Source organism: Lithobates pipiens, unplaced genomic scaffold (genome assembly GCF_037356315.1).
Source record: "Lithobates pipiens isolate NorthernLeopardFrog02 unplaced genomic scaffold, aLitPip1_a1.2 Scaffold_169, whole genome shotgun sequence".
Classification (NCBI taxonomy): domain Eukaryota; kingdom Metazoa; phylum Chordata; class Amphibia; order Anura; family Ranidae; genus Lithobates; species Lithobates pipiens.
In genome coordinates this window covers 730,468-753,014 of record NW_027507754.1, presented here as the reverse complement: position 1 = coordinate 753,014, position 22,547 = coordinate 730,468, and the positions used below count along the sequence as shown (strand labels likewise).

General features: G+C 44.9%; 1 protein-coding gene across 2 annotated transcripts in view; it reads left to right on the top strand.

Annotated features, from left to right (window-relative positions):
- Positions 1-22,547, top strand: part of CCDC83 (coiled-coil domain containing 83) — a 76,778-nt gene that overhangs the window by 31,706 nt on the left and 22,525 nt on the right. For both annotated transcript variants that reach the window (XM_077484926.1, XM_077484925.1), the window contains exon 5: positions 18,346-18,513. In XM_077484926.1, the coding sequence (XP_077341052.1) occupies positions 18,346-18,513 (168 nt within the window). The remainder of the gene's footprint in view (positions 1-18,345; positions 18,514-22,547) is intronic.

Below are 22,547 nucleotides of genomic sequence, written 5' to 3'. Positions count from 1 at the left end.
AAAAAGATCAAGTCATCCGCAAAGGCGGCCACCTTGTGGGGCCCCGAGGATTTATAAAAACCCGAAATACCCGGGTCACCCCGAATCCTGCACAAGAGGGGCTCCAATGAGAGTATGAAAATCAGCGGAGACAGAGGGCACCCCTGTCGAGTGCCGTTACGGATATCGAAGAAGCCGGACCTCGTTTCATTCACCTTAACCGCAGCCGTGGGATGAGAGTAGAGGGAGAGGATCCAACCGAGCATCGAGGGACGGAGACCTATGTGTTCCAGGGACGCCTGTATGAACGTCCAATCCACGCGGTCAAAGGCCTTCTCCGCGTTGGTGGACAGCAGGAGAAGGGGTCTCGCAGCAGACCTGGCCGCGTGGATTAGGTTCAAAACCCGAATGGTGTTGTCCCGGGGCTCCCGCTGCGGGACAAAACCCGCCTGGTCTCTATGAATCAGACCCGGTATATGGGGGAGTAACCGATTGGCCAATATCCTAGCGAACAATTTAAGGTCGGTGTTCAGGAGGGCTATCGGACGATAACTCCCACACTGCTGTGGATCCTTCCCCTCTTTGGGGATAAGAGATATGTAAGCGCGCAGAGAGTCCAACGGGAAGGTGTTACCTTCCGTGATCGAGTTAAGGGCCGAGACCAAAGGTTGGGAAAGCGTCTCAAAGAAAGTTTTGTAGTAAGTTGGGGTGAGACCGTCGGGGCCAGGGGCCTTTTTGGGTTTCGAGCTCGCCAGGGCTACCCCCAATTCCACAGTCGTTATGGGTTTCTCCAGTTCCTCCAACACCTTTTTGTTTTAAAGTACTTGGTTTAAATTAAAAGTTCAATTAGACTTTAAAAGATGCGCTTGCTGATGTTTTATATCAGGGATATGCAATTAGCGGACCTCCAGCTGTTGCAGAACTACAAGTCGCAGGAGGCACAGCAAGACTCTGACAGCCACAAGCATGACACCCAGAGGCAGAGGCATGATGAGACTTGTAGTTTTGCAATAGCTGGAGGTCCGCTATTTGCATATCTCTGTTTTATATAATACATTTCTGCCTTAACCATTTTACTTATGTGCTGCAGTCTGTGGGAGTGAGTGTGAATATGACAAACTGACTGTGAAGTGATCCGGCGGCTGTGCACCCCAATATGTGTCACTTCCCTTCCCCTTGTGCGTGGCCCGGCGATGGTCCTTGAGCTTCCCGCGCCCATTGGCAGACGCGGGACCGGCATGGTCAAAGGAGGGGGGTAAGTGCTGCAAATGGTCTGGAAATGGCCTGACCCACATCCCAGTTAATGGTAGATGTGGAATGGGTGCCTCAGCGGGACTTTAAAGGGGCAGGACAAATATTTAGTAGGCAATATCTTACTTTAAAACAAATATTTTTATTTTACTACAAGTAAAATCAAAGGGGTAGTGGTTATATGGGCAAAACAGAAGCGCAAATGGTAGAAGGAATATGAATGAATGTGTGGATACAAAAAGCAAAAACAGGATGCAAAATACAATAAACACAAAGAGCACAATACAGGTGAATATTCCTATTCCGACGTGTTTCAAGTGTTTCAAACTCTTCCTCAGGGAAATGGATCAGCAAACATATAATATCAATCTACAAAAAGAGAGATAACATAAGATGTGTAGCTAATACAAAGGTTATAGTCACTGTAGCATACTAACATTGAGTGAAAGCTAGGGTTGTACTGACCCTGTATCAGAAGCTCGATACGTCATAAATGCATCCATAATTATAAATAGTTAAAAACAATGATGGACCTCAGGAGAACAGGAAGGGGGGGGGGGGGGTTTAGTGTGCTGCCTTGTATCTCCTCGCATCAGACGAAGGAAGGGGGCTGGGATGCCAGTACAATTGGGGTATAGTACAATAAGGGTATGATGGGGATGAGTAGTCAAACCAGAGGCTTATCTTGATTAGAGCAGCAGTGTGTGTGTCAGTGTGGCCTGAAGTCTCAGCCAGACTGACAGGGTGGAAAGCCAGCCTTTAGAAGGGAAGAGGGTGGGAGTGGCTAGAAGGGAGGGATAGTGATGCCCCCCGAGTTGGTGTCACGGGAGCCCGCCCCCTCCGCATTTAATGTGTGGTAGATGGAGGGGGGCGTATCCCGGTGCCGATTAGGGGGAGAGGAAGCTCCCCTTTGGCAATGGGATTGGCTGCCCAAAAAAAAATAAAAAAAATAAAACAAAAACCCACAGGAAGCCGCTGCAAAAAGGATCTTGCAGTCGGCCTCCATATGGGGAGGTCACTTCCGGGTACATGTGCCTGGTGTTGTGACGTCCGGGGCAGCCGCCAATGGGGACCCGCACCCGCGTCACTGGTTCGCAGCACACAAATGTGAGGAGGGAGGGGACAGACCCGGGACCGGCATGGTGGGTGCCGCCGGGGAGAAGGGAGCATGCTCGGAGCTATGTAACATGTATAGTACAATTGACGCTTTTGTGTAGGTGCCCCTGATGCATATATATACATTTGTACATGTGTGTATGTTGGGATGGGGGTTCAAACATCCCCTATGTGATGTAAAAAAAAATTTTTTTTTTTTTTTTTTTTAAAAAGGGTTAAACATTTTAGATACACCAAATCACTGAAAATCCCACCCAAAATGTTTGAGCCCCAATCCCGACATATACACATGTACGAATATATATGTATGCATCCGGGGCACAGACACAAAAACGTCAATTGCACTATACATGTTACATAGCTCCGAGCATGCTGGAGTGAGAGCAATAATTCTAGGCCCATTATTCACTGTTAGCTCTAAACTGAAGACCTGTTAGGGCTTTTAAAGCATTTTCATCGGGTTTTGATTTTTCCCTAGTACCACCGTTGGTCAAAGCAGTCAAGGAAGCTTTGAGGTGGGAAGAGCCAGTGGAGGCACGCTCCAATCACCTCAAGAAAAAACGCTCAAACTTCCCCTTCTTGGGTGAATTTGGCGAAATTATTACAGACGAATGGGGTGGCGTCAAGAGGAAGAATTCTTTGCTAACCAAAGTAGCAAAGATGTATCCATTTAAAAGTCATGAAAAACATCTGGAGTCCTACGCGGACTCTCTAGTGGCTCAGAGCGCTGCCATACCAGTTCCAACCGGCAAAAGATTTCAAGGGGTCTACTCGCCCCTCTTCATGGTTCTGAAGAAGAATGGCTCCTGGAGACCAGTTATAGATCTGACCCACTTGAATTCTTTCTTCAAGAAACAGAAATTCAAAATGGAGACACTATTTACAATCAGTCAGGCAATTCAGCTAGGCGATTGGTTCGTGTCCATATATCTGAAGGACGCCTACTTCCATGTCCCAATAGCAGAAGAGTTCTAGAAATTTCTTCACTTTGTTGTAGATCAAGTCCACCTTCAGTTTACCTGTCTCCCGTTCGGGATTACAACATTATCTTGTGTCTTTTCAAAACTCTTATTGGCTGTCGTGGCTCTGATCAGGATCAGAGGTATTCGTCTGCATCATTATTTGGAAGACCTGCTGTTACTATCTCAGGACGGAGCAACTGCTAGTCCACAGATCTCAGGTCATCTTCACTCTACTCAAGTTCAGCTGACTGTTGAACAGGGAGAAGACCCACCTAGAACCTACACAGTCCCTGATATTCCTCGGGGCACAATTCAATACACTCAGGTGCACCATCTCTTTGCCCCTGGGGAAAAGTCTGGTGATTCAGGACAGAGTTCATCTAGCAATGTCCTCCTCACATCTCTGGGCCTCACAGTGTCTGAAGATCATTGGCACCATGGTGACCACATCACCTATGGTGAAATGGGCACAGTGGAAAATGCAGCCCTTCCAGAAGGGCTTCCTCCAGCAGTGGAACCCAGGGTCCTGAGATCATTCCATCCGAATAACCTTATCCATGCGGGAGAGCCTTCCTTGGTGACTGCAGCGGAGGAACCTCCTCAACTGTCACTCCATCGCCCCAATCTCCTGGATTATGATCAAACAGCAACAGGGGCTGGGGCACTTACTGCCTGACAGAAGTAGCTCAAGGCAAATGGAGTTTTCTGTCCTACGGGTTAGTCTCGAATGTTCTTGAACTCCTGGCAGATTTCTACGCTCTGCAGGATTTTCACCACTAAACGGCGGGAGCCTCAGTTTTACTAAGCCTGGAGAACAAAACAGCAGTCTCATACATCAAGAGTCAGGGAAGTACTCACAGTCTCTCCCTGCTGAAGGAAGTAGAGCCACTCATTGCTTGGGCCCAAGTGAACTTGGCCAACCTAACAGCTGTCTATCTCCCCGGAGACCAGAATGTTCAGGCAGACTTTCTTTCAAGGATATCTCTAGATAACAATGAATGGGCTCTCCACACCAAAGTCTTCAAGTGGGTTCTGTCCCTGGGACTCACCTGGAGGTAGACCTATGCGCCTCCCCATGCAACTTCAAGCTGGAGAGGTACTACTTGAGGTGTCGTTGTCCCCAAGCCTTGGGGGTAGATGCCCTGACAGACCAGTGGAGATTTCACAGGGCTTACGCCTTTCTTCCGGTTTGTCAGGGCTGGCTGCGCAGCTGTCAGCTAATTGCCAGCTCTCTCCACAGTTACCAGCTGTTCCTGATGATGCTCGTCTGACCTGCCTACTTAAATCCTTCCAGCTCACTTCACCTCTGCCTTCGTCTTGGTCACATCACAAGAAACCATCTCCTGCGGTTTGTTTAAAGACTGGCTTGCTGACATCCCCTTCTGGCTCCTTATCCAGCTTGCTGTTGCTCTACTTGGATCCCTGACTTCTGGCCTGGCTGACTACCCAATCTGGTTACTGGACTCTGGCTATGCTGGACTACGCTTTTTCTATTTACCTTTTTATTTTTATTAATAAACAAGTGTGATTTAATTGTACTTCTGTCTCAGTCTGATTCATGGTTTCTGACACGGTTCCTGTCATCCTCCAGTTGCTGTCGAGAGTTAAGATGGAAGAAGCAGAGATAGTAGCAATCATTCCATACTAGCCGAACAGGCCATGGTTTCCCCTGTTGATGCAACTCAGCTTTCGGGACCCAGTTCCTATGCCCTCCAGGCCGGAGAGCAGGTACCAACAAGGTCTACCAAAGGATTTGGTCAAAATTTACAGACTACATTTCCACCACTGCAGGTTCTTGCAGTAATCTGAAAATACAGGATATCCTGGGCTTCCTACAATCAGGCCTGGAGCTTTCCTTATCAATGTTCAAGTCTTCGCAATTTCTGCCTTCACAGGCATATCCTGGGCTAGACACCTTCTCACTCTCCAGTTCTTCAGAGGAGAAATAAGGCTCCGACCTCAGAGAAAACCAACATTTCCCAAGTGGGATCTCCCGCTTGTCCTGGATTTTCTCTCAGGAAGAGAGATGGGACACGCAGACTGGTTCTCTATCAAGGAACTTTTCCTAAAAGTTGCCTTCCTGGTGGCCATCACATTGTCCACGAGGGTCTCCGAAATTAGCTCTCTGGGATGCAAGGAGCCATTTCATTTTTTTTTTTCCCTGATCAGCTAGTATTGATTCCTCTGCTCGGTTCAAACCACAAAGTACCATCTGTTTTTCATGAAAATCAGGAGATTACTCTTCCAACGTTCAGGTCTGAAAACTCCAGTGTTCATCCATTGGAGAAGCTCCGAGACAGTATATAGAAGCCACAGCTCCTTTTTTGTCGGTCTGATCATCTGTTCATTCTTTTTCATGGAAAAAACAAGAGCTTGCGTGCCTCTTCCAGATCGATTGCAGCGTGGGTTGTTTAGGCCATTTAGTGGGCCTATAAAGCTAAGGGCTTGATGCCTCCAGAGGCGGTGACTGCTTATTCAACCAGAAGCGTTTGTACTTCCTGACATGTTGTCTCAGAAGTGATTTGCAGGGCAGCCTCGTGGTCTTCATTTAACACGTTCATGGCGCACTACTGCATAGAACTGGCCTCTTTGTCTTCTGTTAACTTTGGTTTGCATATCCTGTCTGTTGACAGTGCCAATTAAACTTTTTTTTATTTTGTCCAGCATTTGCCCACCTGGGTGTGTATGGCTAGTTATTTCCCATATGTAGGCTGCCATGGAGTCTGTCAGGAAAACTGAAAATTTCCTATCAAATACTTAGCATAGTCTTCCTTTCCTGATGGACTCCATGGCAGCAGGATTTCCCTCCCATTGGCTGGAGTAGGCTAAGTTACAGAACATGGCCTCTGGCTCGGAACAAAGATTTATGGGAGAGAGGTTCTTTGAGGTATGAGGGGGTGGGATCAACCCATATGTAGACTGTCATGGAGTCCATCAGGAAAGGCAAATTATGATAAGTATGAGGAAATTTTCAGTTTTCGTGTATTTTTTACAGAAAATTTGCATTTCATAAACTGTTGTGTTAATATTGTGCGACTTAAATTTTTTTAGATCTACCACCTTTTTATTCTCTAGGGCAGTGATGGCGAACCTTGGCACCCCAGATGTTTTGGAACTACATTTCCCATGATGCTCAACTACACTGAAGAGTGCACGAGCATCATGGGAAATGTAGTTCCAAAACATCTGGCATGCCAAGGTTCGCCATCACTGCTCTAGGGTGTCTGATTTCAGACCTAAAATGATTTTTTCGAAAATGTGCAACAAAATGCTAAAGTGTAAAGCCACATACACACGGGCCGAATATTGTCCGAAATCAACCGTTACAGTAGAAACCAGCTGACTTTCAGCCTATGTGTACAGCTGCTTGTCCTACAAAAGCTGCTTCTGTTGAACGGGCATGCTGGAAAACCAGTAGCCAATTGGCATCCGTTCAGGGCTCTCAGCTAATGAGCACTGACGGTAGGGTTGCTACCTCATCCCTTTAAAACTGAACACATATTAATTACACAGGTTCTGTGTTAATAAATTCACGTAGTGCCTAATCTGCATTAAATTAGCCTTAGAACCTGTGTAATTAATATGTGTTTGGGTTTAACGGGATGAGGTGGCAACCCTGACGGGCGTATTCTGAGGAGGCGGGGGCCCCTGTTAGAACACAATAGCACAGCGAAGAGATCGCTGTACTAACATCACATAGTTTCTTATGTCTTTTGTATCTATCTGGATTTCTTACCCAAACAAGCAACCTGCAAAAAAAAAGACTCATCATACTTACCTCTCTAGTGGGTGCTGATAAAAGATGCTTGCAGGTGATCTAGCCTGCCAGACCCCTACTATAAATAAAATAGCACTTTTGGTTGTATAGACCATTTAGAGTATTTCCAGGAAATTATTTCCTATATACTGTTGCCTGCTGTCGGAAATATTTCAAATTCAAGACAGCATCACTCTGCAGTCTCCTCTCTCTTCTGCCGAGTTTCCATTGATATTAGCTGGGGAATAAAGTTATTTTTATATTTGTCTTTTCTCTCAGCAAAGCGCAGCACTAATACTTAACATTTATCTCCCCAGAGCTCTGAGCCTCCCCTGTTCCTTCTCCTCGCTGCAAGTCTGTTAGTTCAGGAGCAATTAAATTCAACCGACGGCGGAGGAGTGAGCCTGGAACTTGTACCTTTATTCCAGCAGATGAGAGACTGTAACCGAGGCAGCATACAGAGGAAATTATAGCTTTACATTGTAAAGATTTTTAGATTATATTTATATACAGTATCTCAAAAGTGAGTACACCCCTCACATTTTTGTAAATATTTTATTCTATCTTTTCATGTGACAACACTGAAGAAATGACACTTTGCTACAATGTAAAGTAGTGAGTGTACAGCTTGTATAACAGTGTAAATTTGCTGTCCCCTCCAAATAACTCAACACACAGCCATTAATGTCTAAACCGCTGGCAACAAAAGTGAGTACACCCCTAAGTCAAAATGTCCAACCCAAAGTGTCAATATTTTGTGTGGTCACCATTATTTTCCAGCACTGCCTTAACCCTCTTGGGCATGGAGTTCACCAGAGCTTCACAGGTTGCCACTGGAGTCCACTTCCACTCCTCCATGACGACATCACAGAGTTAGTGGATGTTAGAGACCTTGCGCTCCTCCACCTTCCGTTTGAGGATGTCCTACAGATGCTCAATAGGGTTTGGATGTGGAGACATGCTTGGCCAGTCCATCACCTTTACCCTAGCAAGGCAGTGGACGTCTTGGAGGTGTGTTTGGGGTCGTTATCATGATGGAATACTGCATTGCGGCTGTCATGGTCGATCTGTTGTCCCGGTCGTTCATAGGAAACCTGCCCGCAGGATTCCTTTGCGGAGAACTCGTCGGTATCCTTGGGCGCGCTTAAGCGCGAACGAACGCACGCGAGGGCACATAGTTACTAACAGGCGCACACGGGTGCGCGACGGCACGAACGAGCGCACGCGGGTGCGCGACGCTGCGAACGGGCGCACGCGGGTGCGCGGGGTCACGAACGGGAGCACGGTTACCCGCGGGGGCACGCAGACTCGCCGTGCGACCGTTCTTGGCGCCCAAAGGGCTATTTAAGGAACCAGCTTCTGTTCCTTCTTGCTGTCCTGTCTACAGCGTGTCCGGTGATTCCTGCTATCTGTTTCTGCTTGTTCTTGATTACTGTACCCGGCCTGTTCCCGACTTCGTTTGATTGCTGCCTGCCACCGACCTCCTGCCTGTCTGACTACGTCTCCGCCTTCTCCCGTGTACTTCTGCTGCCCGCCTGATACCGACCCGGCTTGCTCCCGACCTTGTCTTCTGCCACCTGTTGTTCCAGCCTGATCGCTAGTGCCTGCTGAAACCCGCTGACTGCCACCCGCTGTTCCAGCCTGACCACCAGTGCCTGCTGTTCACACGGACCTTGCCAGCTATTCCAGTCATCCACCCGTGCCTACGGTGTGACCGCATCCCCAGCTGCTATCGGGTGCCTACCCTCCAGGGCCTCTGTGGATCTCTTGCTGCTGCAGGACCGACCCATCTTATCCCGGCTTGGCACTTGTGCCCTCCGAACTCTTGAATCCCTGTCTTCACTTCCAGGGGCTCTCGAACCGGAGGCTTACGAGGAGCCGCTCCCTGCATTCTGGGCTCTCCTACCAGGTACGTGACAGCGGCCCAGTCTCTGAAGGGAGGGGATCATGCTCTGCTTCAGTATGTCACAGTACATGTTGGCATTCATGGTTTTCTCAATGAACTGTAGCTCCCCAATGCCGGCAGCACTCATGCAGCCCCAGACCATGACACTCCCACCACCATGCTTGACTGTAGGCAAGACACCCTTTCTTTGTACTCCTCACCTGGTTGCCATCACACACTATTGGCACCATCTGAAACAAATACGTTTATCTCGGTCTCATCAGACCACAGGACATGGTTCCAGTAATCCATGTCCTTAATCTGCTTGTGTTCAGCAAACTGTTTGCGGGCTTTCTTGTACATCATCTTTAGAAGAGGCTTCCTTCTGGGACGACAGCCATGCAGACCAATTTAATGCAGTGTGTGGCATATGGTCTGAGCATTGACAGGCTGACCCCCCACCCCTTCAACCTCTGCAGCAATGCTGGCAGCACTCATATGTCTATTTCTCAAAGACAACCTCTGGATACGACTGAGCACGTGAACTCAACTTTGTTGGTCGACCATGGAGAAGCCTGTTCGGAGTGGAACCTGTCCTGTTAAACCACTTTATGGTCTGGGCCACCGTGCTGCAGCTCAATTTCAGAGTCTTGGCAATCTTATTATAGCCAAGGCCATCTTTATGTAGAGCAACAATTATTTTTTTTAGATCCTCAGAGAGTTCCTTGCCAAGGGGTACCATGTTGAACTTCCAGTGACCAGTATAATACATTTTATTTATAATGCACTTTCCATCAAAAGACCTCAAAGTGCTACATAATTACAATAAAAACAAACAAACCGCTTAATTTACAAAACATTTGCTAAAAAGAAAAGTCTTCAACCCCTTTTTAAAATTTTCAGTAGACTGAGAAACCCTCAGACTATCAGGCAAAGCATTCCACAGACGTGGGGCAGCAGCACAAAAAGCCCTATCTCCCATGGTTTTCAACCTAGTTTTTGGAACCTCTAAACAATTCAAATTAGTTGAGCGAAGGGAACGCGGTAGATTTTGCAATCTAAGAAGTTCCTTAAGACAAGGTGGAGCTTGTCCATGTATGCATTGATGCACAAGAAGAGAGACCTTATACTCAATCCTTGTAGAGACCGGCAGCCAATGAAGAGATTTTAAAATTGGAGTGATATGCTCATGCTTCCGCACTCTCATTAGGATCCTCGCTGCAGAGTTTTGAACGTATTACAACCTCTGCATGCTCTTTCTCGGAATCCCAATGAGAAGTGCGTTGCAATAATCCAGCCTGGAGGAGACAAAGGCATGAATCAATCTTTCAGCATCGGAAAAAGAAAGGATAGGACGAAGTTTAGAGATATTACGAAGGTGGTAGAAAGAAGTCTTGCATACTTGATTTATATGAGCTTCAAAAGTGAGTTGGGAATCCATTTTTACACCAAGATTAGTGACAACAGACGAAACTGGAATTTTAGAGCCTGAAAAGGCAATACTTGTTATCAGCGATGATTTAATCTGGTGAGATGTTCCAATCATAATAAACTCAGTTTTGGAGCTATTTAGTTGCAAGAAATGTTGTTCCATCCACTCCTTTATCTCCTCCAGACAGGCGGTAAGGACTGATAGGGGTGACTGCACTGAAGGAGTTTCAGCTGCAGCTTTTACATAAAGCTGTGTATCATCAGCATAACAATGGAAAGAAATATTATAACGATTTATAATATGGCCCAAGGGAGTAAGATATAGAATAAATAAAATCGGGCCAAGCACTGACCCTTGGGGAACTCCGCAGGTAACCATATGCGGTTTAGATTTAAAATGACCCAATGTAGTTTGTTCAATCCTATCTGTAAGATATGACTCGAACCAACTGAAGGCTAAATTTTTTAGTCCAACATTATCACGAAGACTATCTAAAAGAATGCCATGATCGACAGTGTCGAACGCAGCTGACAAATCCAACATAATAAGTAAAGACGGAGAACCGGCATCAGATGACATAAGAAGATCATTTGTAACCCGAACAAGAGCGGTCTCCGTACTATGAGCAAAACGAAAGCCTGATTGAAATTTTTCAAAAAGGCTGTTATGCTTGAGATGATCCTGAAGATGACTTGCAACTGCTTTCTCAAGTACCTTAGATAAAAAGGGAAGATTAGAAATAGGCCTATAATTAGAAAGGACTTCCGGATCAAAAGTGGATTTTTTAAGCAGTGGTCTAATAACAGCACTTTTTAAAATGGAAGGAACATGGCCAGTTCGAAAAGAGTAATTAACAACAGCAGTAATCAATGGACTTAAAACTAAAACATACGTTTTTACCAGTGGAGTTGGAAAAGGATCCAAGGAACAGGTTGTGGGCTTCTTTCGCTTAACAATACCCTGTACCTCTTCCAATGACACCTCTGGTAAATGATCCATTTGTCGGGGCACAAAACAGTTTAAATGGACAGTTTGAGCCAAAGGACCAGACAGAGAGGAACGGATATGATGAATCTTGGATCTAAAAAAATCCATAAATTCATTACACCGCTCTTCTGAAATAGCAGTAGTCGATGGCGAATTTGGCTTAAGCAATTGATTTATAGTTGAAAAGAGCTGCTTAGAATTTCCTGAACTATTTTGTATAACTTTAGAATAGAACTGCGACCTAGCCTCCTTAAGGGACTGTGCATATAGATGTTGATGCTCCCGGTAAATTTGTTTATGGACAGTATGAGAGAGTGAGAGCGATAACACCAAATTTAACACACCTGCTCCCCATTCACACCTGAGACCTTGTAACACTAACGAGTCACATGACACCGGGGAGGGAAAATGGCTAATTGGGCTCAATTTGGACATTTTCGCTTAGGGGTGTACTCACTTTTGTTGCCAGTGGTTTAGACGTTAACTACTTCAATACAGGGCACTTTCACCCTTTTCCTGCCCAGGCAAATTTTCAGCTTTGAGCGCTGTCGCAATTTAAATGACAATTGCGTGGTCATGCAACACTGTACCCAAATTACATTTTGATCACTTTTTTTCCACACAAATAGAGCTTTCTTTTGGTGGTATTTCATGGTTTTTATTTATTTTTTGCTATAAACAAAAAAAAGAGCGTTAATTAAAAAAAAAAAAAACAACAATATTTTTAACTTTTTCCTATAATAAATATCCCAAATTGATTTAAAAAAATAATTTTTTTTTCCTCAGTTTAGGCCGATATGTATTCTTCTACATATTTTTGGTAAAAAAAAATAAAAATATCCTAATAAACATATATTTATTGGTTTGCGCAAATGTTATAGTGCCTACAAAATAGATTATTGATTTATGGAATTTTTTATTATTTTTATTTTTTTACTAGTAATGGCGGTGATTTGCGATTTTTATTATGACTGCGACATTGCGGCAGACAGATCGGACACTGTTGAGACTTTTTTTTAAAACCATTGACATTTATATAGCAATCAGTGCTATAAATAGCCACTGATTACTGTATAAATGTCACTGGCAGGGAAGGGGTTAACACTAGGGGGCGCTCATGGGGTTAGCTGTGTTCCCTAAGTGTGTTCTAACTGTGGGGGGGTGGGTCTGACTAGGGGAGGAGACTGATTGGTGTTCCTATATACTAGTAGGGATGAGCTCTGGCGTTTTTGCACAGCCCACGTGCAGAGCCCACCAGGAAGTCGGCACTGCGCTAATCGCAGGCAGTGAGACATTTCCCGACCTCTGCAACCACGCAATTATTTAGATAAGGATTTATGTTTCAATTATTTAGATAATCTTTCAGTTATTTAGATAAGGATTGCTTCATTGAATGTGCCTTTACATGCACATGAACTTTAATGGCATCCCAGTCTAATGCCTCGCACACACCGTCTGATTGTTGGACGACCGAGCATCTCTGATTTTTGTCAAAAGGGCGTGGGCAGGATTTTGTCTAACATATTAACCATTCCCAAATTACCCAGGTTTTGAGGCTAATTAAATGCAGATAAGGCACCAAGTGAGTTTAATTACAATCTTAAAGAGGAAGTAAACCCTTTCAAACCACTTTGACCTACAGGTAAGCCTAGATTAAGGCTTACCTGTAGGTCCAAGCAATATCTCCTAAACCTATATGGTTTAGGAGATATTTGCCCGAAAATGGGCACCGCTGTCTACGGCGCATGCGCCGTAGACAGTGGCGCGCAGGCGCACTAAATGCGGCAAGTCCAAGAATGGATCTGCCTAATTTGTCGACTCCCGTGCGCATGCGCGGGAGTGACGTCATCGCGGCTTCGCCGCTGTCATTCGTCGGAGCTGCGAGACGCCACCAGCAAGATGGATGCGGCGGACTACAGGGGACAGCGGCGACTTCGCTGGCTCCTGTGTCAGGTAAGTGACACATAATGAGCTACTATGCGATGCATAGTAGTCCATTATGCTTTACCTTTGCAGGGAAAAAAAGAGGAAGTAAACCCATCAGGGTTTACTTCCTCTTTAATTAGCCACAGAACCTGTGTAATTAATGTGTTCAGTTTTAAGGCCTGATGCCCCGTACACACGTTCCGATTATCGTAAGACCGATCGTTCACATTTTGTTGTATACAACTAAGATTGAATACAACAGTGCAAAATGTGTGTAAGACTTTTGTCGTACGATTCTGGAAAAATCTTCCGTCGTGCGTAGCTACGTATTTTAAATGATGTCAAAAACGTGTGACCTGTGTGTCCTTCTGGTTTATTTTCATGTTTCCGATCATGCGTGGTGTTTGTCTAATGACTTTTATCGGACGCATACTGTACTGACTACACGACTGTCGTACGATGGGCTGTCATCCCACCAAAGTTTTCCTGTTTGTTCCTTCGGATTTAGTTGGACGGACTGTCGTGATCGGCTGTCGAAAGCTGCGTACTAACGATCAGATTATCGAACGATCTGTCCGAAAGCGACTTTTGTGGTCCGATAATCGGACCGTGTGTACGGGGCATGATTCACACCTAGGCAGGTTGCAGTTTGCATATTCCAGGTGCATTTTGCATTTTTCAATACACATTTTGATCTACTGAAGTCTATGGAACCAAAAACCAGAAAGATTCCCTGGCCCTTTCCATAAAATGCACAGATGTTGTGGTCCTTTGACACATGGGGTTGGGGAAACTATAATTAAGTGGATTGCCCAAATTTATTCAACCCCTACAGCGCAGCTCAAAGCCAAAGAAGTCCTTTCATACGCTTTCCCGATTACGAATGGTACCAGAGAGGGTTTTCCATTGTCGCCTCTTTTATTTGCCCTATCCCTGGAGCCGTTCCTTTGTAAAGTTAGAATGAACCCAGACATCCAAGGCCTCACAGTCAGAGACACCCAATATAAAGTCTCTGCATACGCAGACGACATACTTTTCTCCCCAACGAATCCCTCCATCGCACTCCCGAACCTCCTTCGGGAATTTTAACTCTACGGAGATATATCCAACCTGAAAATCAATTACAACAAATCGGAGGCTATGGGTGTTGGAATGTCACCTACTCTTATGTCAACGCTTCACTCTAATTTCAAATTCAAATAGACATCTACCGCCCTGAAATACCTGGGCACTTTTGTCCCAGCCGACCCGTCCCGCACCTTTGTACTAAACTTTCCACTCCTGCTGACTTAATCCCGGACCCTGTTGGAATCTTGCCACAAGGGCCTTCACTCCTGGTTTGGTAGGTGTAACCTTATTAAGATCTGTATTCTGCCCAAGTTCCTCTACTTACTCCAGGCACTTCCAATTTGAATCCCACTTCAGTTTTTTAGACAGGTGCACACTCTGTTCAATGGATTTATCAGGACAAATAAGAAACCTCGCTTACTCTGCCCCCTTCTGTCCCTCCCCAAGCTCAGCAGTGGCTTGGCTATTCCTGATGCGCAGAAATACTACCAAGCAACCCATCTAGGTAGAGTCATTGACTGGTGCCGTCATCATGATTCTAAGCTCTGGATGCAGTTGGAACAGGCCCAAACGTGCTGTTAAAGGCAGCTGTCTGGTGCTATGATCACTTGCCAGCATTGCTGAAAAAACATCTCCTAATAGGTACCACACTTTGCATAGGCTCGCAAAATTACTTTAAACAATCTCTATCCACGCCTGATTCACCGTTGTTTCCCATTATAGGAAATCCGCAGTTTCCTCCTGGGCTAGACCCCCAAGTTAGCGAAACTCTAAACACAGCAAATTAAGACACTACCTCACAGCCATACCAAACCCGCAGCGTTTTAGCAAACCCTTAGGCTACTTTCACACTGGGGCGTTGCGGGCGATGGCGGTTGTCGTTTCAGCGGCGCTATGTGGCCATTAGCGGGGCAGTTTTAATCCCCACTAGCGGCCGAAAAAGGGTTAAGACCACCCGCTGCAGCGGCGCTTTGCAGCAGCGCTGCCCTATTGTTTTCAATGGGAAGGGGCACTTTAGGAACGGTGAATACAGAGCTCCAAAGATGCGGCTTGCAGGAATTTTTTGACCGCCCTGCAAGCGCACCGCTCCAGTGTGAAAGCCCTCGGGGCTTTCACACTGGAGACACAGCAGCAGCTGTTTCAGGGCGCTTTGCAGGCACTATTTTTAGCACTTTAGCGCCTGCAAACCGCCTCAGTGTAACGACATTCGAGGAACATTGCTCGACAGGCGGTACTCTTCCACGGGTTTTATCTACAACGTATAAACTCCTAACCTCCCCGGCGGAAAAAAACGACCCTCCCTTTCATAAGCAAATGGGTAAGAGACCTGAACCGTGCATACACCTCCACCCAAATTCAACATATCATCACGATCACCTTAAAGTCTTCCATTTGTACAAAAGTACAGGAGACCAACTACAAGCTCTTAACGAGATGGTACCTTACCCACCTGTATAATGCAGGTATCTGCACCCACTTCCGGGAATAGACGACCCCCCCCCCCCCACACCGCTCTCTCCTGGGAAACACACAGGTCCCAGGAGATAGCGGGGACCACTTACTACGCGCAGCACGACTCGCGCATGTGCACTAGGGAACTAGGAAGTGAAGCCGCAACTCTTCACTTTCTGATCCCCTCAATGAGAATGGCGGCGGCAGCAGCCGAAAGCCGAGCGATTGCTTGGCTTCGGCATCGCTGGACCCTGGGACAGGTAAGTGTCCATTAATTAAAAGTCAGCAGCCGCAGTATTTGTAGCTGCTGGCTTTTAATAATTTTTTTTTTAGGTGGACTCCGTCTTTAATATGCATTTGCCATCATGAGCATTATGATGGTTACTCACTCTGGGGCTGTGTACGTTGGTGTATCGACCACTACGTTAGCAGTGCATTGCACCATGGCAACTATATGCAGCAGGGTGTTGAAAGGTAGGCAGGATACATGGAACTAAGTTCACTGTTACATTTTTCAGGAAAACATGTACTTACCCTTTAAAGTTATTGAAGGGCCCACTTTAAAGCAGAAATTTACCCTTAACAACATAATATTCTTTAGCCAGGAACATACATTCCACATTATTAATTATGCTACCAAAATGAGTGTGTTCTGTATATTGCCTCCAGCATTGTTCCCGTTTCTTCTTACTGGAGGCTGTCATTTTGCTGAAGCCCAGAGCCCCTGAGCGGCAGTAAATCATAAAGCTGAACTAAACTCATCAGTTTAAAAAAACAGTTACATTCCTGGAATGCCTCGGTTGCGAACTGTCACATTTGCTCCTGTCCTCAACCAGACTGTCAGTTGCAGAAGCAGCTTCCTTGACTGTAAAGGATAGGAGGGTTTAATTCCGCTTTAAGGCTGTCAGCAAATCGGCCTTTACAAATGGAGAGCAACTGAGCATTTGCAGAGCAGGGTGAGACATTGGGGGTTATTTATGAAAGGCAAATCTACTTTGCACTGAAAGTGCACTTGGAAGTGCAGTCGCTCTAAATCTAAGGGGTAGATCTGAAATGAGGGGAAGCTCTTCTGATTTTATCATCAAATCATGTGCAAGCTAAAATACTGTTACTTGCATTTCCCCCTCGGATCTACAGCGACTTTACTTCCAAGTGCACTTTAAAGCGGAGGTCCACCCTAAAGTGGACCTTGCGCTCATCGGAACCCTCCCCCTCTCCGGCGCCACAATTGGCACCTTTCGGGGGGGGGGGGGGTGCAGGTACCTGTACAGTACAGGTATCTGCACCCACTTCCGGGATAGCTCTCTGCGGAAAGGGGCGTAGATTACGCCCCTTTCCGAAAGTCCCCCCGCTGCCTGCTGGGAAACACACAGATCCCAGAGGCAGCGGGTCCATCCTTATTGCGCAGCGCGACTCGCGCATGCGCAGTAGGGAACCGGGAAATGAAGCCGAAAGGCTCCACTTCCTGATTCCCATACCCAAGATGGCGGCGGCAGCACCCGAGAGACGATCGAGAGATCGGCTTCGGGTGCCGACATCGCGGGTGCGCTGGACAGGTAAGTGTCACTATTTTAAAAGTCAGCAGCTGCAGTATTTGTAGCTGCTGACTTTTTTTTTTTTTTTTTTTTTAAACGCGGAGTCCCGGCGGACTCCCGCTTTAAGTGCAAAGTGGATTTTCCTTTAGTAAATAACCCCCACTGTATTACTGGATTTTACACAGTATAGAAACTTATTTTTGTTTTATATAGCCATACCTGCAAAAAGTGGCCAACCTAAAATGATCTATCAGGATTTCATTTTCTGAATAAAGTTCCACTTTAACTGCTAGTTTAAATGCAGCAACAACAGTTGTCATTGTTTCCCAGTCTGAAGTAGACATGTGCGATTCGTTTCGTACGAATCAAAAATTCGTATGAATTTCTGTAAATTCGTACATTCGGGAGGATCCGAAATACGATTTTCTATGCTTCCGAATTTTGTACGAAATTTCGTTTACCAAACATGACTGGTGTTTTGTTGACCAATCAGAGGTTTTCTTCTGCTGCCGAGTGAGGGTTGGGAAAATGGCCTTTTTTAATATGGGAGTGGAAGACCGGTACTGGTAGTCGATGGGAGATTCAGAATCGAACAAAATAAGAATGTTCGTTAATTACGATTATTCTTTATGATGAAGTTAAGAAACACAGGAAGTCAGCACAGCACAGGCATGGTGGGAGACCCTCATAATGAGCACAGCACAGGGATGTTGGGAGACCCTCATAATGAGCATAGCACAGGGATGGTGGGAGCCCCTCATAATGAGCACAGCACAGGGATGGTGGGAGCCCCTCATAATGAGCACAGCACAGGGATGGTGGGAGACTCTCATAATGATAAATTCATCATAACGAATGTTCGTAATTGTTAAGAAAAGTTAGTGTAGTGGAAATGTCTGTGCCGGGGTCACACGCGCTCAAGCATGCGTCTCCACATGGAAAGAAAAGCACATCTTTGTAAACATTTTCTTTGTTCTTCAATTTTTTCTTTTCAGAGACCAGCAGTGAAATATTGCATCTGGAGAAGCAGATTACGGTGGCAAAGACAGAGAGGGATTATTGGCTGGAATATAAGAATGTGGGGAGCCCAGAGCATGCCAAACAGATTCATCTCCTGCAAGAGGAAATCAAGCATATGTCACAGAACTTCACAGAGATAAATGGTCAGTCCTATATCAGTTCAAGTAAAAAATTAGTTTAATAATCGCCTCTCCTGCTACCCACACCGCTGATTGCTCCAGCAGTGAGGAGAACAATGTTCTGAGTCTTATGCCGCATACACACGATCTCATATTCTGACAACAAAATCCATGGGATTTTTTTCCCCACGAATGTTGGCTCACACTTGCCTTGCATACACACGGTCACACAATGTTGTCGGAAAAAACAAACGTCAAGAACCCGGTGACGTACGACGAACCCTGAAAATTGAAGTTCAGTAGCCAGTAGGGCTCTTCTGCTTGATTCCGAGCATGCGTGGAACTTTGTGCGTCGAATTGTGTGCACACGATCGGAATTTCCGACAACAGATTTTTGTTTGTCAGAAATTCCGACGGAAAATGTCCGATGGAGCCTACACGCAGCCGGAATTTCCGACAACAAGCTCCCATCGAACATTTCCTGTTGGAAAATCCGACCGTGTGTAATCAAATACAGAGTTGGTTTAACCTCCCTGGCGGAATTCCCGAGTCTGGCTCGGGGTGGAATTTCAGTACCATTAGCGGTAACCCGGAGCCAAACTCGGGATCGCATTGCAGGATACAGGGAAAGTTACTTGCCTTGTCCCCTGGATCCTGCGATGTCTCCCCGCTGTGTGTGCGCGAGCTGTCTCCTCGCTAGATTCACACAGTGCCGAGTTCCGCTGGGCTCCACTCCCTGCGAGCGTTGTGATGCACCGGGACGAAGAATGGCGCCAAATTCAAAGAAGTAAAACACAGTACATATACAGTACACTGTAATCTTACAGATTACAGTACTGTATAAAAAAATTACACATCCCCTTTGTCCATAGTGGTCTGTCCAGTGCCCTGCATGCACTTTTATATTATAAATACATTTATTTCTGCCTTTAATTTGGAGATTGTCCATAGCAACCAAAAAGTGTCCCTTTATGTCAAAAGTGGTTTTAGACCAACTAGAAAACAGGGATAATAAATTAGAATCACTTGCAGAATTGAGCAATAATGATTTGTGGGGAAATTCATCATCAAACACTAAATCTAATGACAGCAACAATTCTGCAACTGAGCACATTTCTGTGTTTTTGATTTGATAATAATATAATAAAAATGATACAATAATATAATTATTTGTTATAATTATTTATAGTTATTTATTATGTTATAATTTATGATTTCATTATTAAAACTTTATCATACCCGGGTTGTCTACTAGACTCTGGTTTGGACAGATTTAAGTGAGTTTTTCCTAAGAATTACAAGCCTACAATCTAAAATGACAAATTTCCATAATAATGGAGGTTAATCAAATTGTAAAATTTACATTACAAAAATGTAAAAAGAAGTATTAAAAGACAATTTCATATATATATATATATATATATATATATATATATATATATATATATATATATATATATATATATACATACACACATAACATTAGTACTTTGCATATGCATACATGCATGAACATTAAAGTAGTCCATTCCAATGACCTATTCTTATTTAGGTAGATAAAGTGGCAGTCAGAATGTTTGTATCCTGTCCAACATTAGTAGTGTACAATACTTATATCATTAGCGTATCATACTTGGGTGATTAATGGTTGTAGTGTGTATTGGCATCCCATGTAGCCCGACACGTTTCGTGGTTGAAACCACTCATCGGGAGCGGATTTTAGATTGTCTTTAGACATCTTCAAGATCTATTACTTTTGTCAACTTATGTAAATTTGGCAATTTACGCAGCACTCCACACGTCCCCAGCTCACATTCGTATACTAGGGCGAATTTTAGACAGAAGCCCATCATGTCTTTGGAGTGTGGGAGGAAACCGCAGTACCCGGAGGAAACCCACACAGGCACAGGGAGAACATGCAAACTCCAGGCAGGTAGAGTCATGGTTGGGATTTGAACCAGTGACCCTTTTCCCTGCTAGGCGAGAGTGCTACCCACTACACCACTGTGCCACAATACGTTTAATGCTTCTAGTCTTGCCCTGTAACTGAGGTCCTCCAGTCCCTTTATTAGCTTTCTCTGGACTCTCTCCAGTTCAGAACTGGGCGCAATACTCAAGATGTAGATGCGTCTTGTAGAGTGGGAGAATTATCGTTTCATCTCTTGAGTAAATTCCCTTTTAAGTGCATTCCAATATTCTGCTAGCTTTGCTTGCAGCAGCTTGGCATTGCATGCCATTGCTGAGCCTGTCATCTACTAGGACACCTAGATCTCTTTCCATCCTAGATTTCCCCAGAGGTTCTACTCCTAGATAGAAATTTGCATTTGTATTTTTAGCACCCAAATGCTTTACTTTACATTTTTCAACACTAAACCTCATTTGTCCAACCCATTATTTTATTGAGGTCCTTCTGTAAAGTTTCCACAGCTTGTTGTGAAGTTATCGCTTTAGTTTAGCTTTGTGTCAATAGCAAAACACTGATGCCGCGTACACACGACCGGTTTTTCTGTCGGAATAAACTCCGAAGGTTTTTCCGACGGAGTTCCACTGAAACTGTTGTGCGTACACGCGATCACACCAAATTCCGATCGCTAAGAACGTGGTGACGTACAACACGTACAACGGGACTAGAAAAAGGAAGTTCAATACCCAGTAGCCAGTAGCTTCTGTCTCGTACTTGCTTTAGAGCATGCGCCGTTTTTGGTCCGTCGGAACAGCATACAGACAAGCGTTTTTCCAGATAGGAATTGGTTCCGTCGTAAATATTTAGAACATGTTCTATTTCTAGGTCCGTCAGAATTTTAGTAAAAAAAAGTCAGATGAGGCATACACACGATCGGAATATATGATCAAAAGCTTCCGTCTGACTTTTTCTGTCGGACATTCCGCTCGTGTGTACGTGGCATAAGATTGAGCTATTTATACCAACCTCTATATCAGGGATATGCAAATAGCAGACCTCCAGCTGTTGCAAAAGTCCCATCATGCCTCTGCCTCTGGGTGTCATGCTTGTGGCTGTCAGAGTCTTGCTATGCCCCATGGGACTTGTAGTTCTGCAACAGCTGAAGGTCCACTAATTGTCTATCCCTGCTCTATATTATTTATGAATAAATTCCCAGGACAGATCACACACCAGACCATGCTGAGTACTTTCTATTTATTACCGCCCTTTGGACACGCTCCTGTAACCAGTTTTCTATCAAAGGACATACTCTATGGTTCATGTTGACAGACCTCAGTTTGTAAAGTAAACGTTTGTGGGGAACTGTATCAAATGCCTTTGCAAAATCCAGATATACCACGTCCACTGGCCTTCCTTTATCTAGATGGCAGCTCACTTCCTTCATTTTTTAATTTGGACATAGTGGGTAAGAGTTGGACCCTCTGTGAACATTTTATCGCTTTCTATGTCCCCACTGAGATTTACCCCTCTATTTGTACTGGTGACCATCGTCACTGACGCATAAAGTCCCCAGAACAAGAGGTAGGATATCTTATATTGGGGACACTTGTTCAAAGGAACAACTGTCCAAAAAGGGAATTTCCCTCATTTTGGGAGATTTCCACTAACTTTGTGTTGGGTCTCTGATACGGGAAGTGAAGAGAAGTTTCACCAATCACATGCAGACAGCAAAAAAAAATAACATGATAGTGGTTTTACCCTTCCCGATGCTATCCAACACAGAAAAAAATAAAAAACGTTTTAGCTATACATACACACTGATCAGTCTTAACTTTATGACGACTGAAAGGTTTAGTGAATTAGTGATGTCATTATGATGACATCTGAAAATTGGTGGGATATATAAGTAAACATATTTTCTCTGAAGCTGGTATATTGGAAGCAGAAAAAATGGGAATCCCATTATGTGGCGTATGGGGCTGCATAGCCGCAGACTAGAAAAGTTGCCCATTCTGGCCCACGTCCACAGAGAAAAGTGCTTACAATGGGCACGTGATCATCAGAACTGGACCAAATCACAATGGCTGAAGGTGGTCTGGCTTGATTAATCACGTTCTAACCTGGCAAACAGATGGCACAGGATGCAGAATGGGAA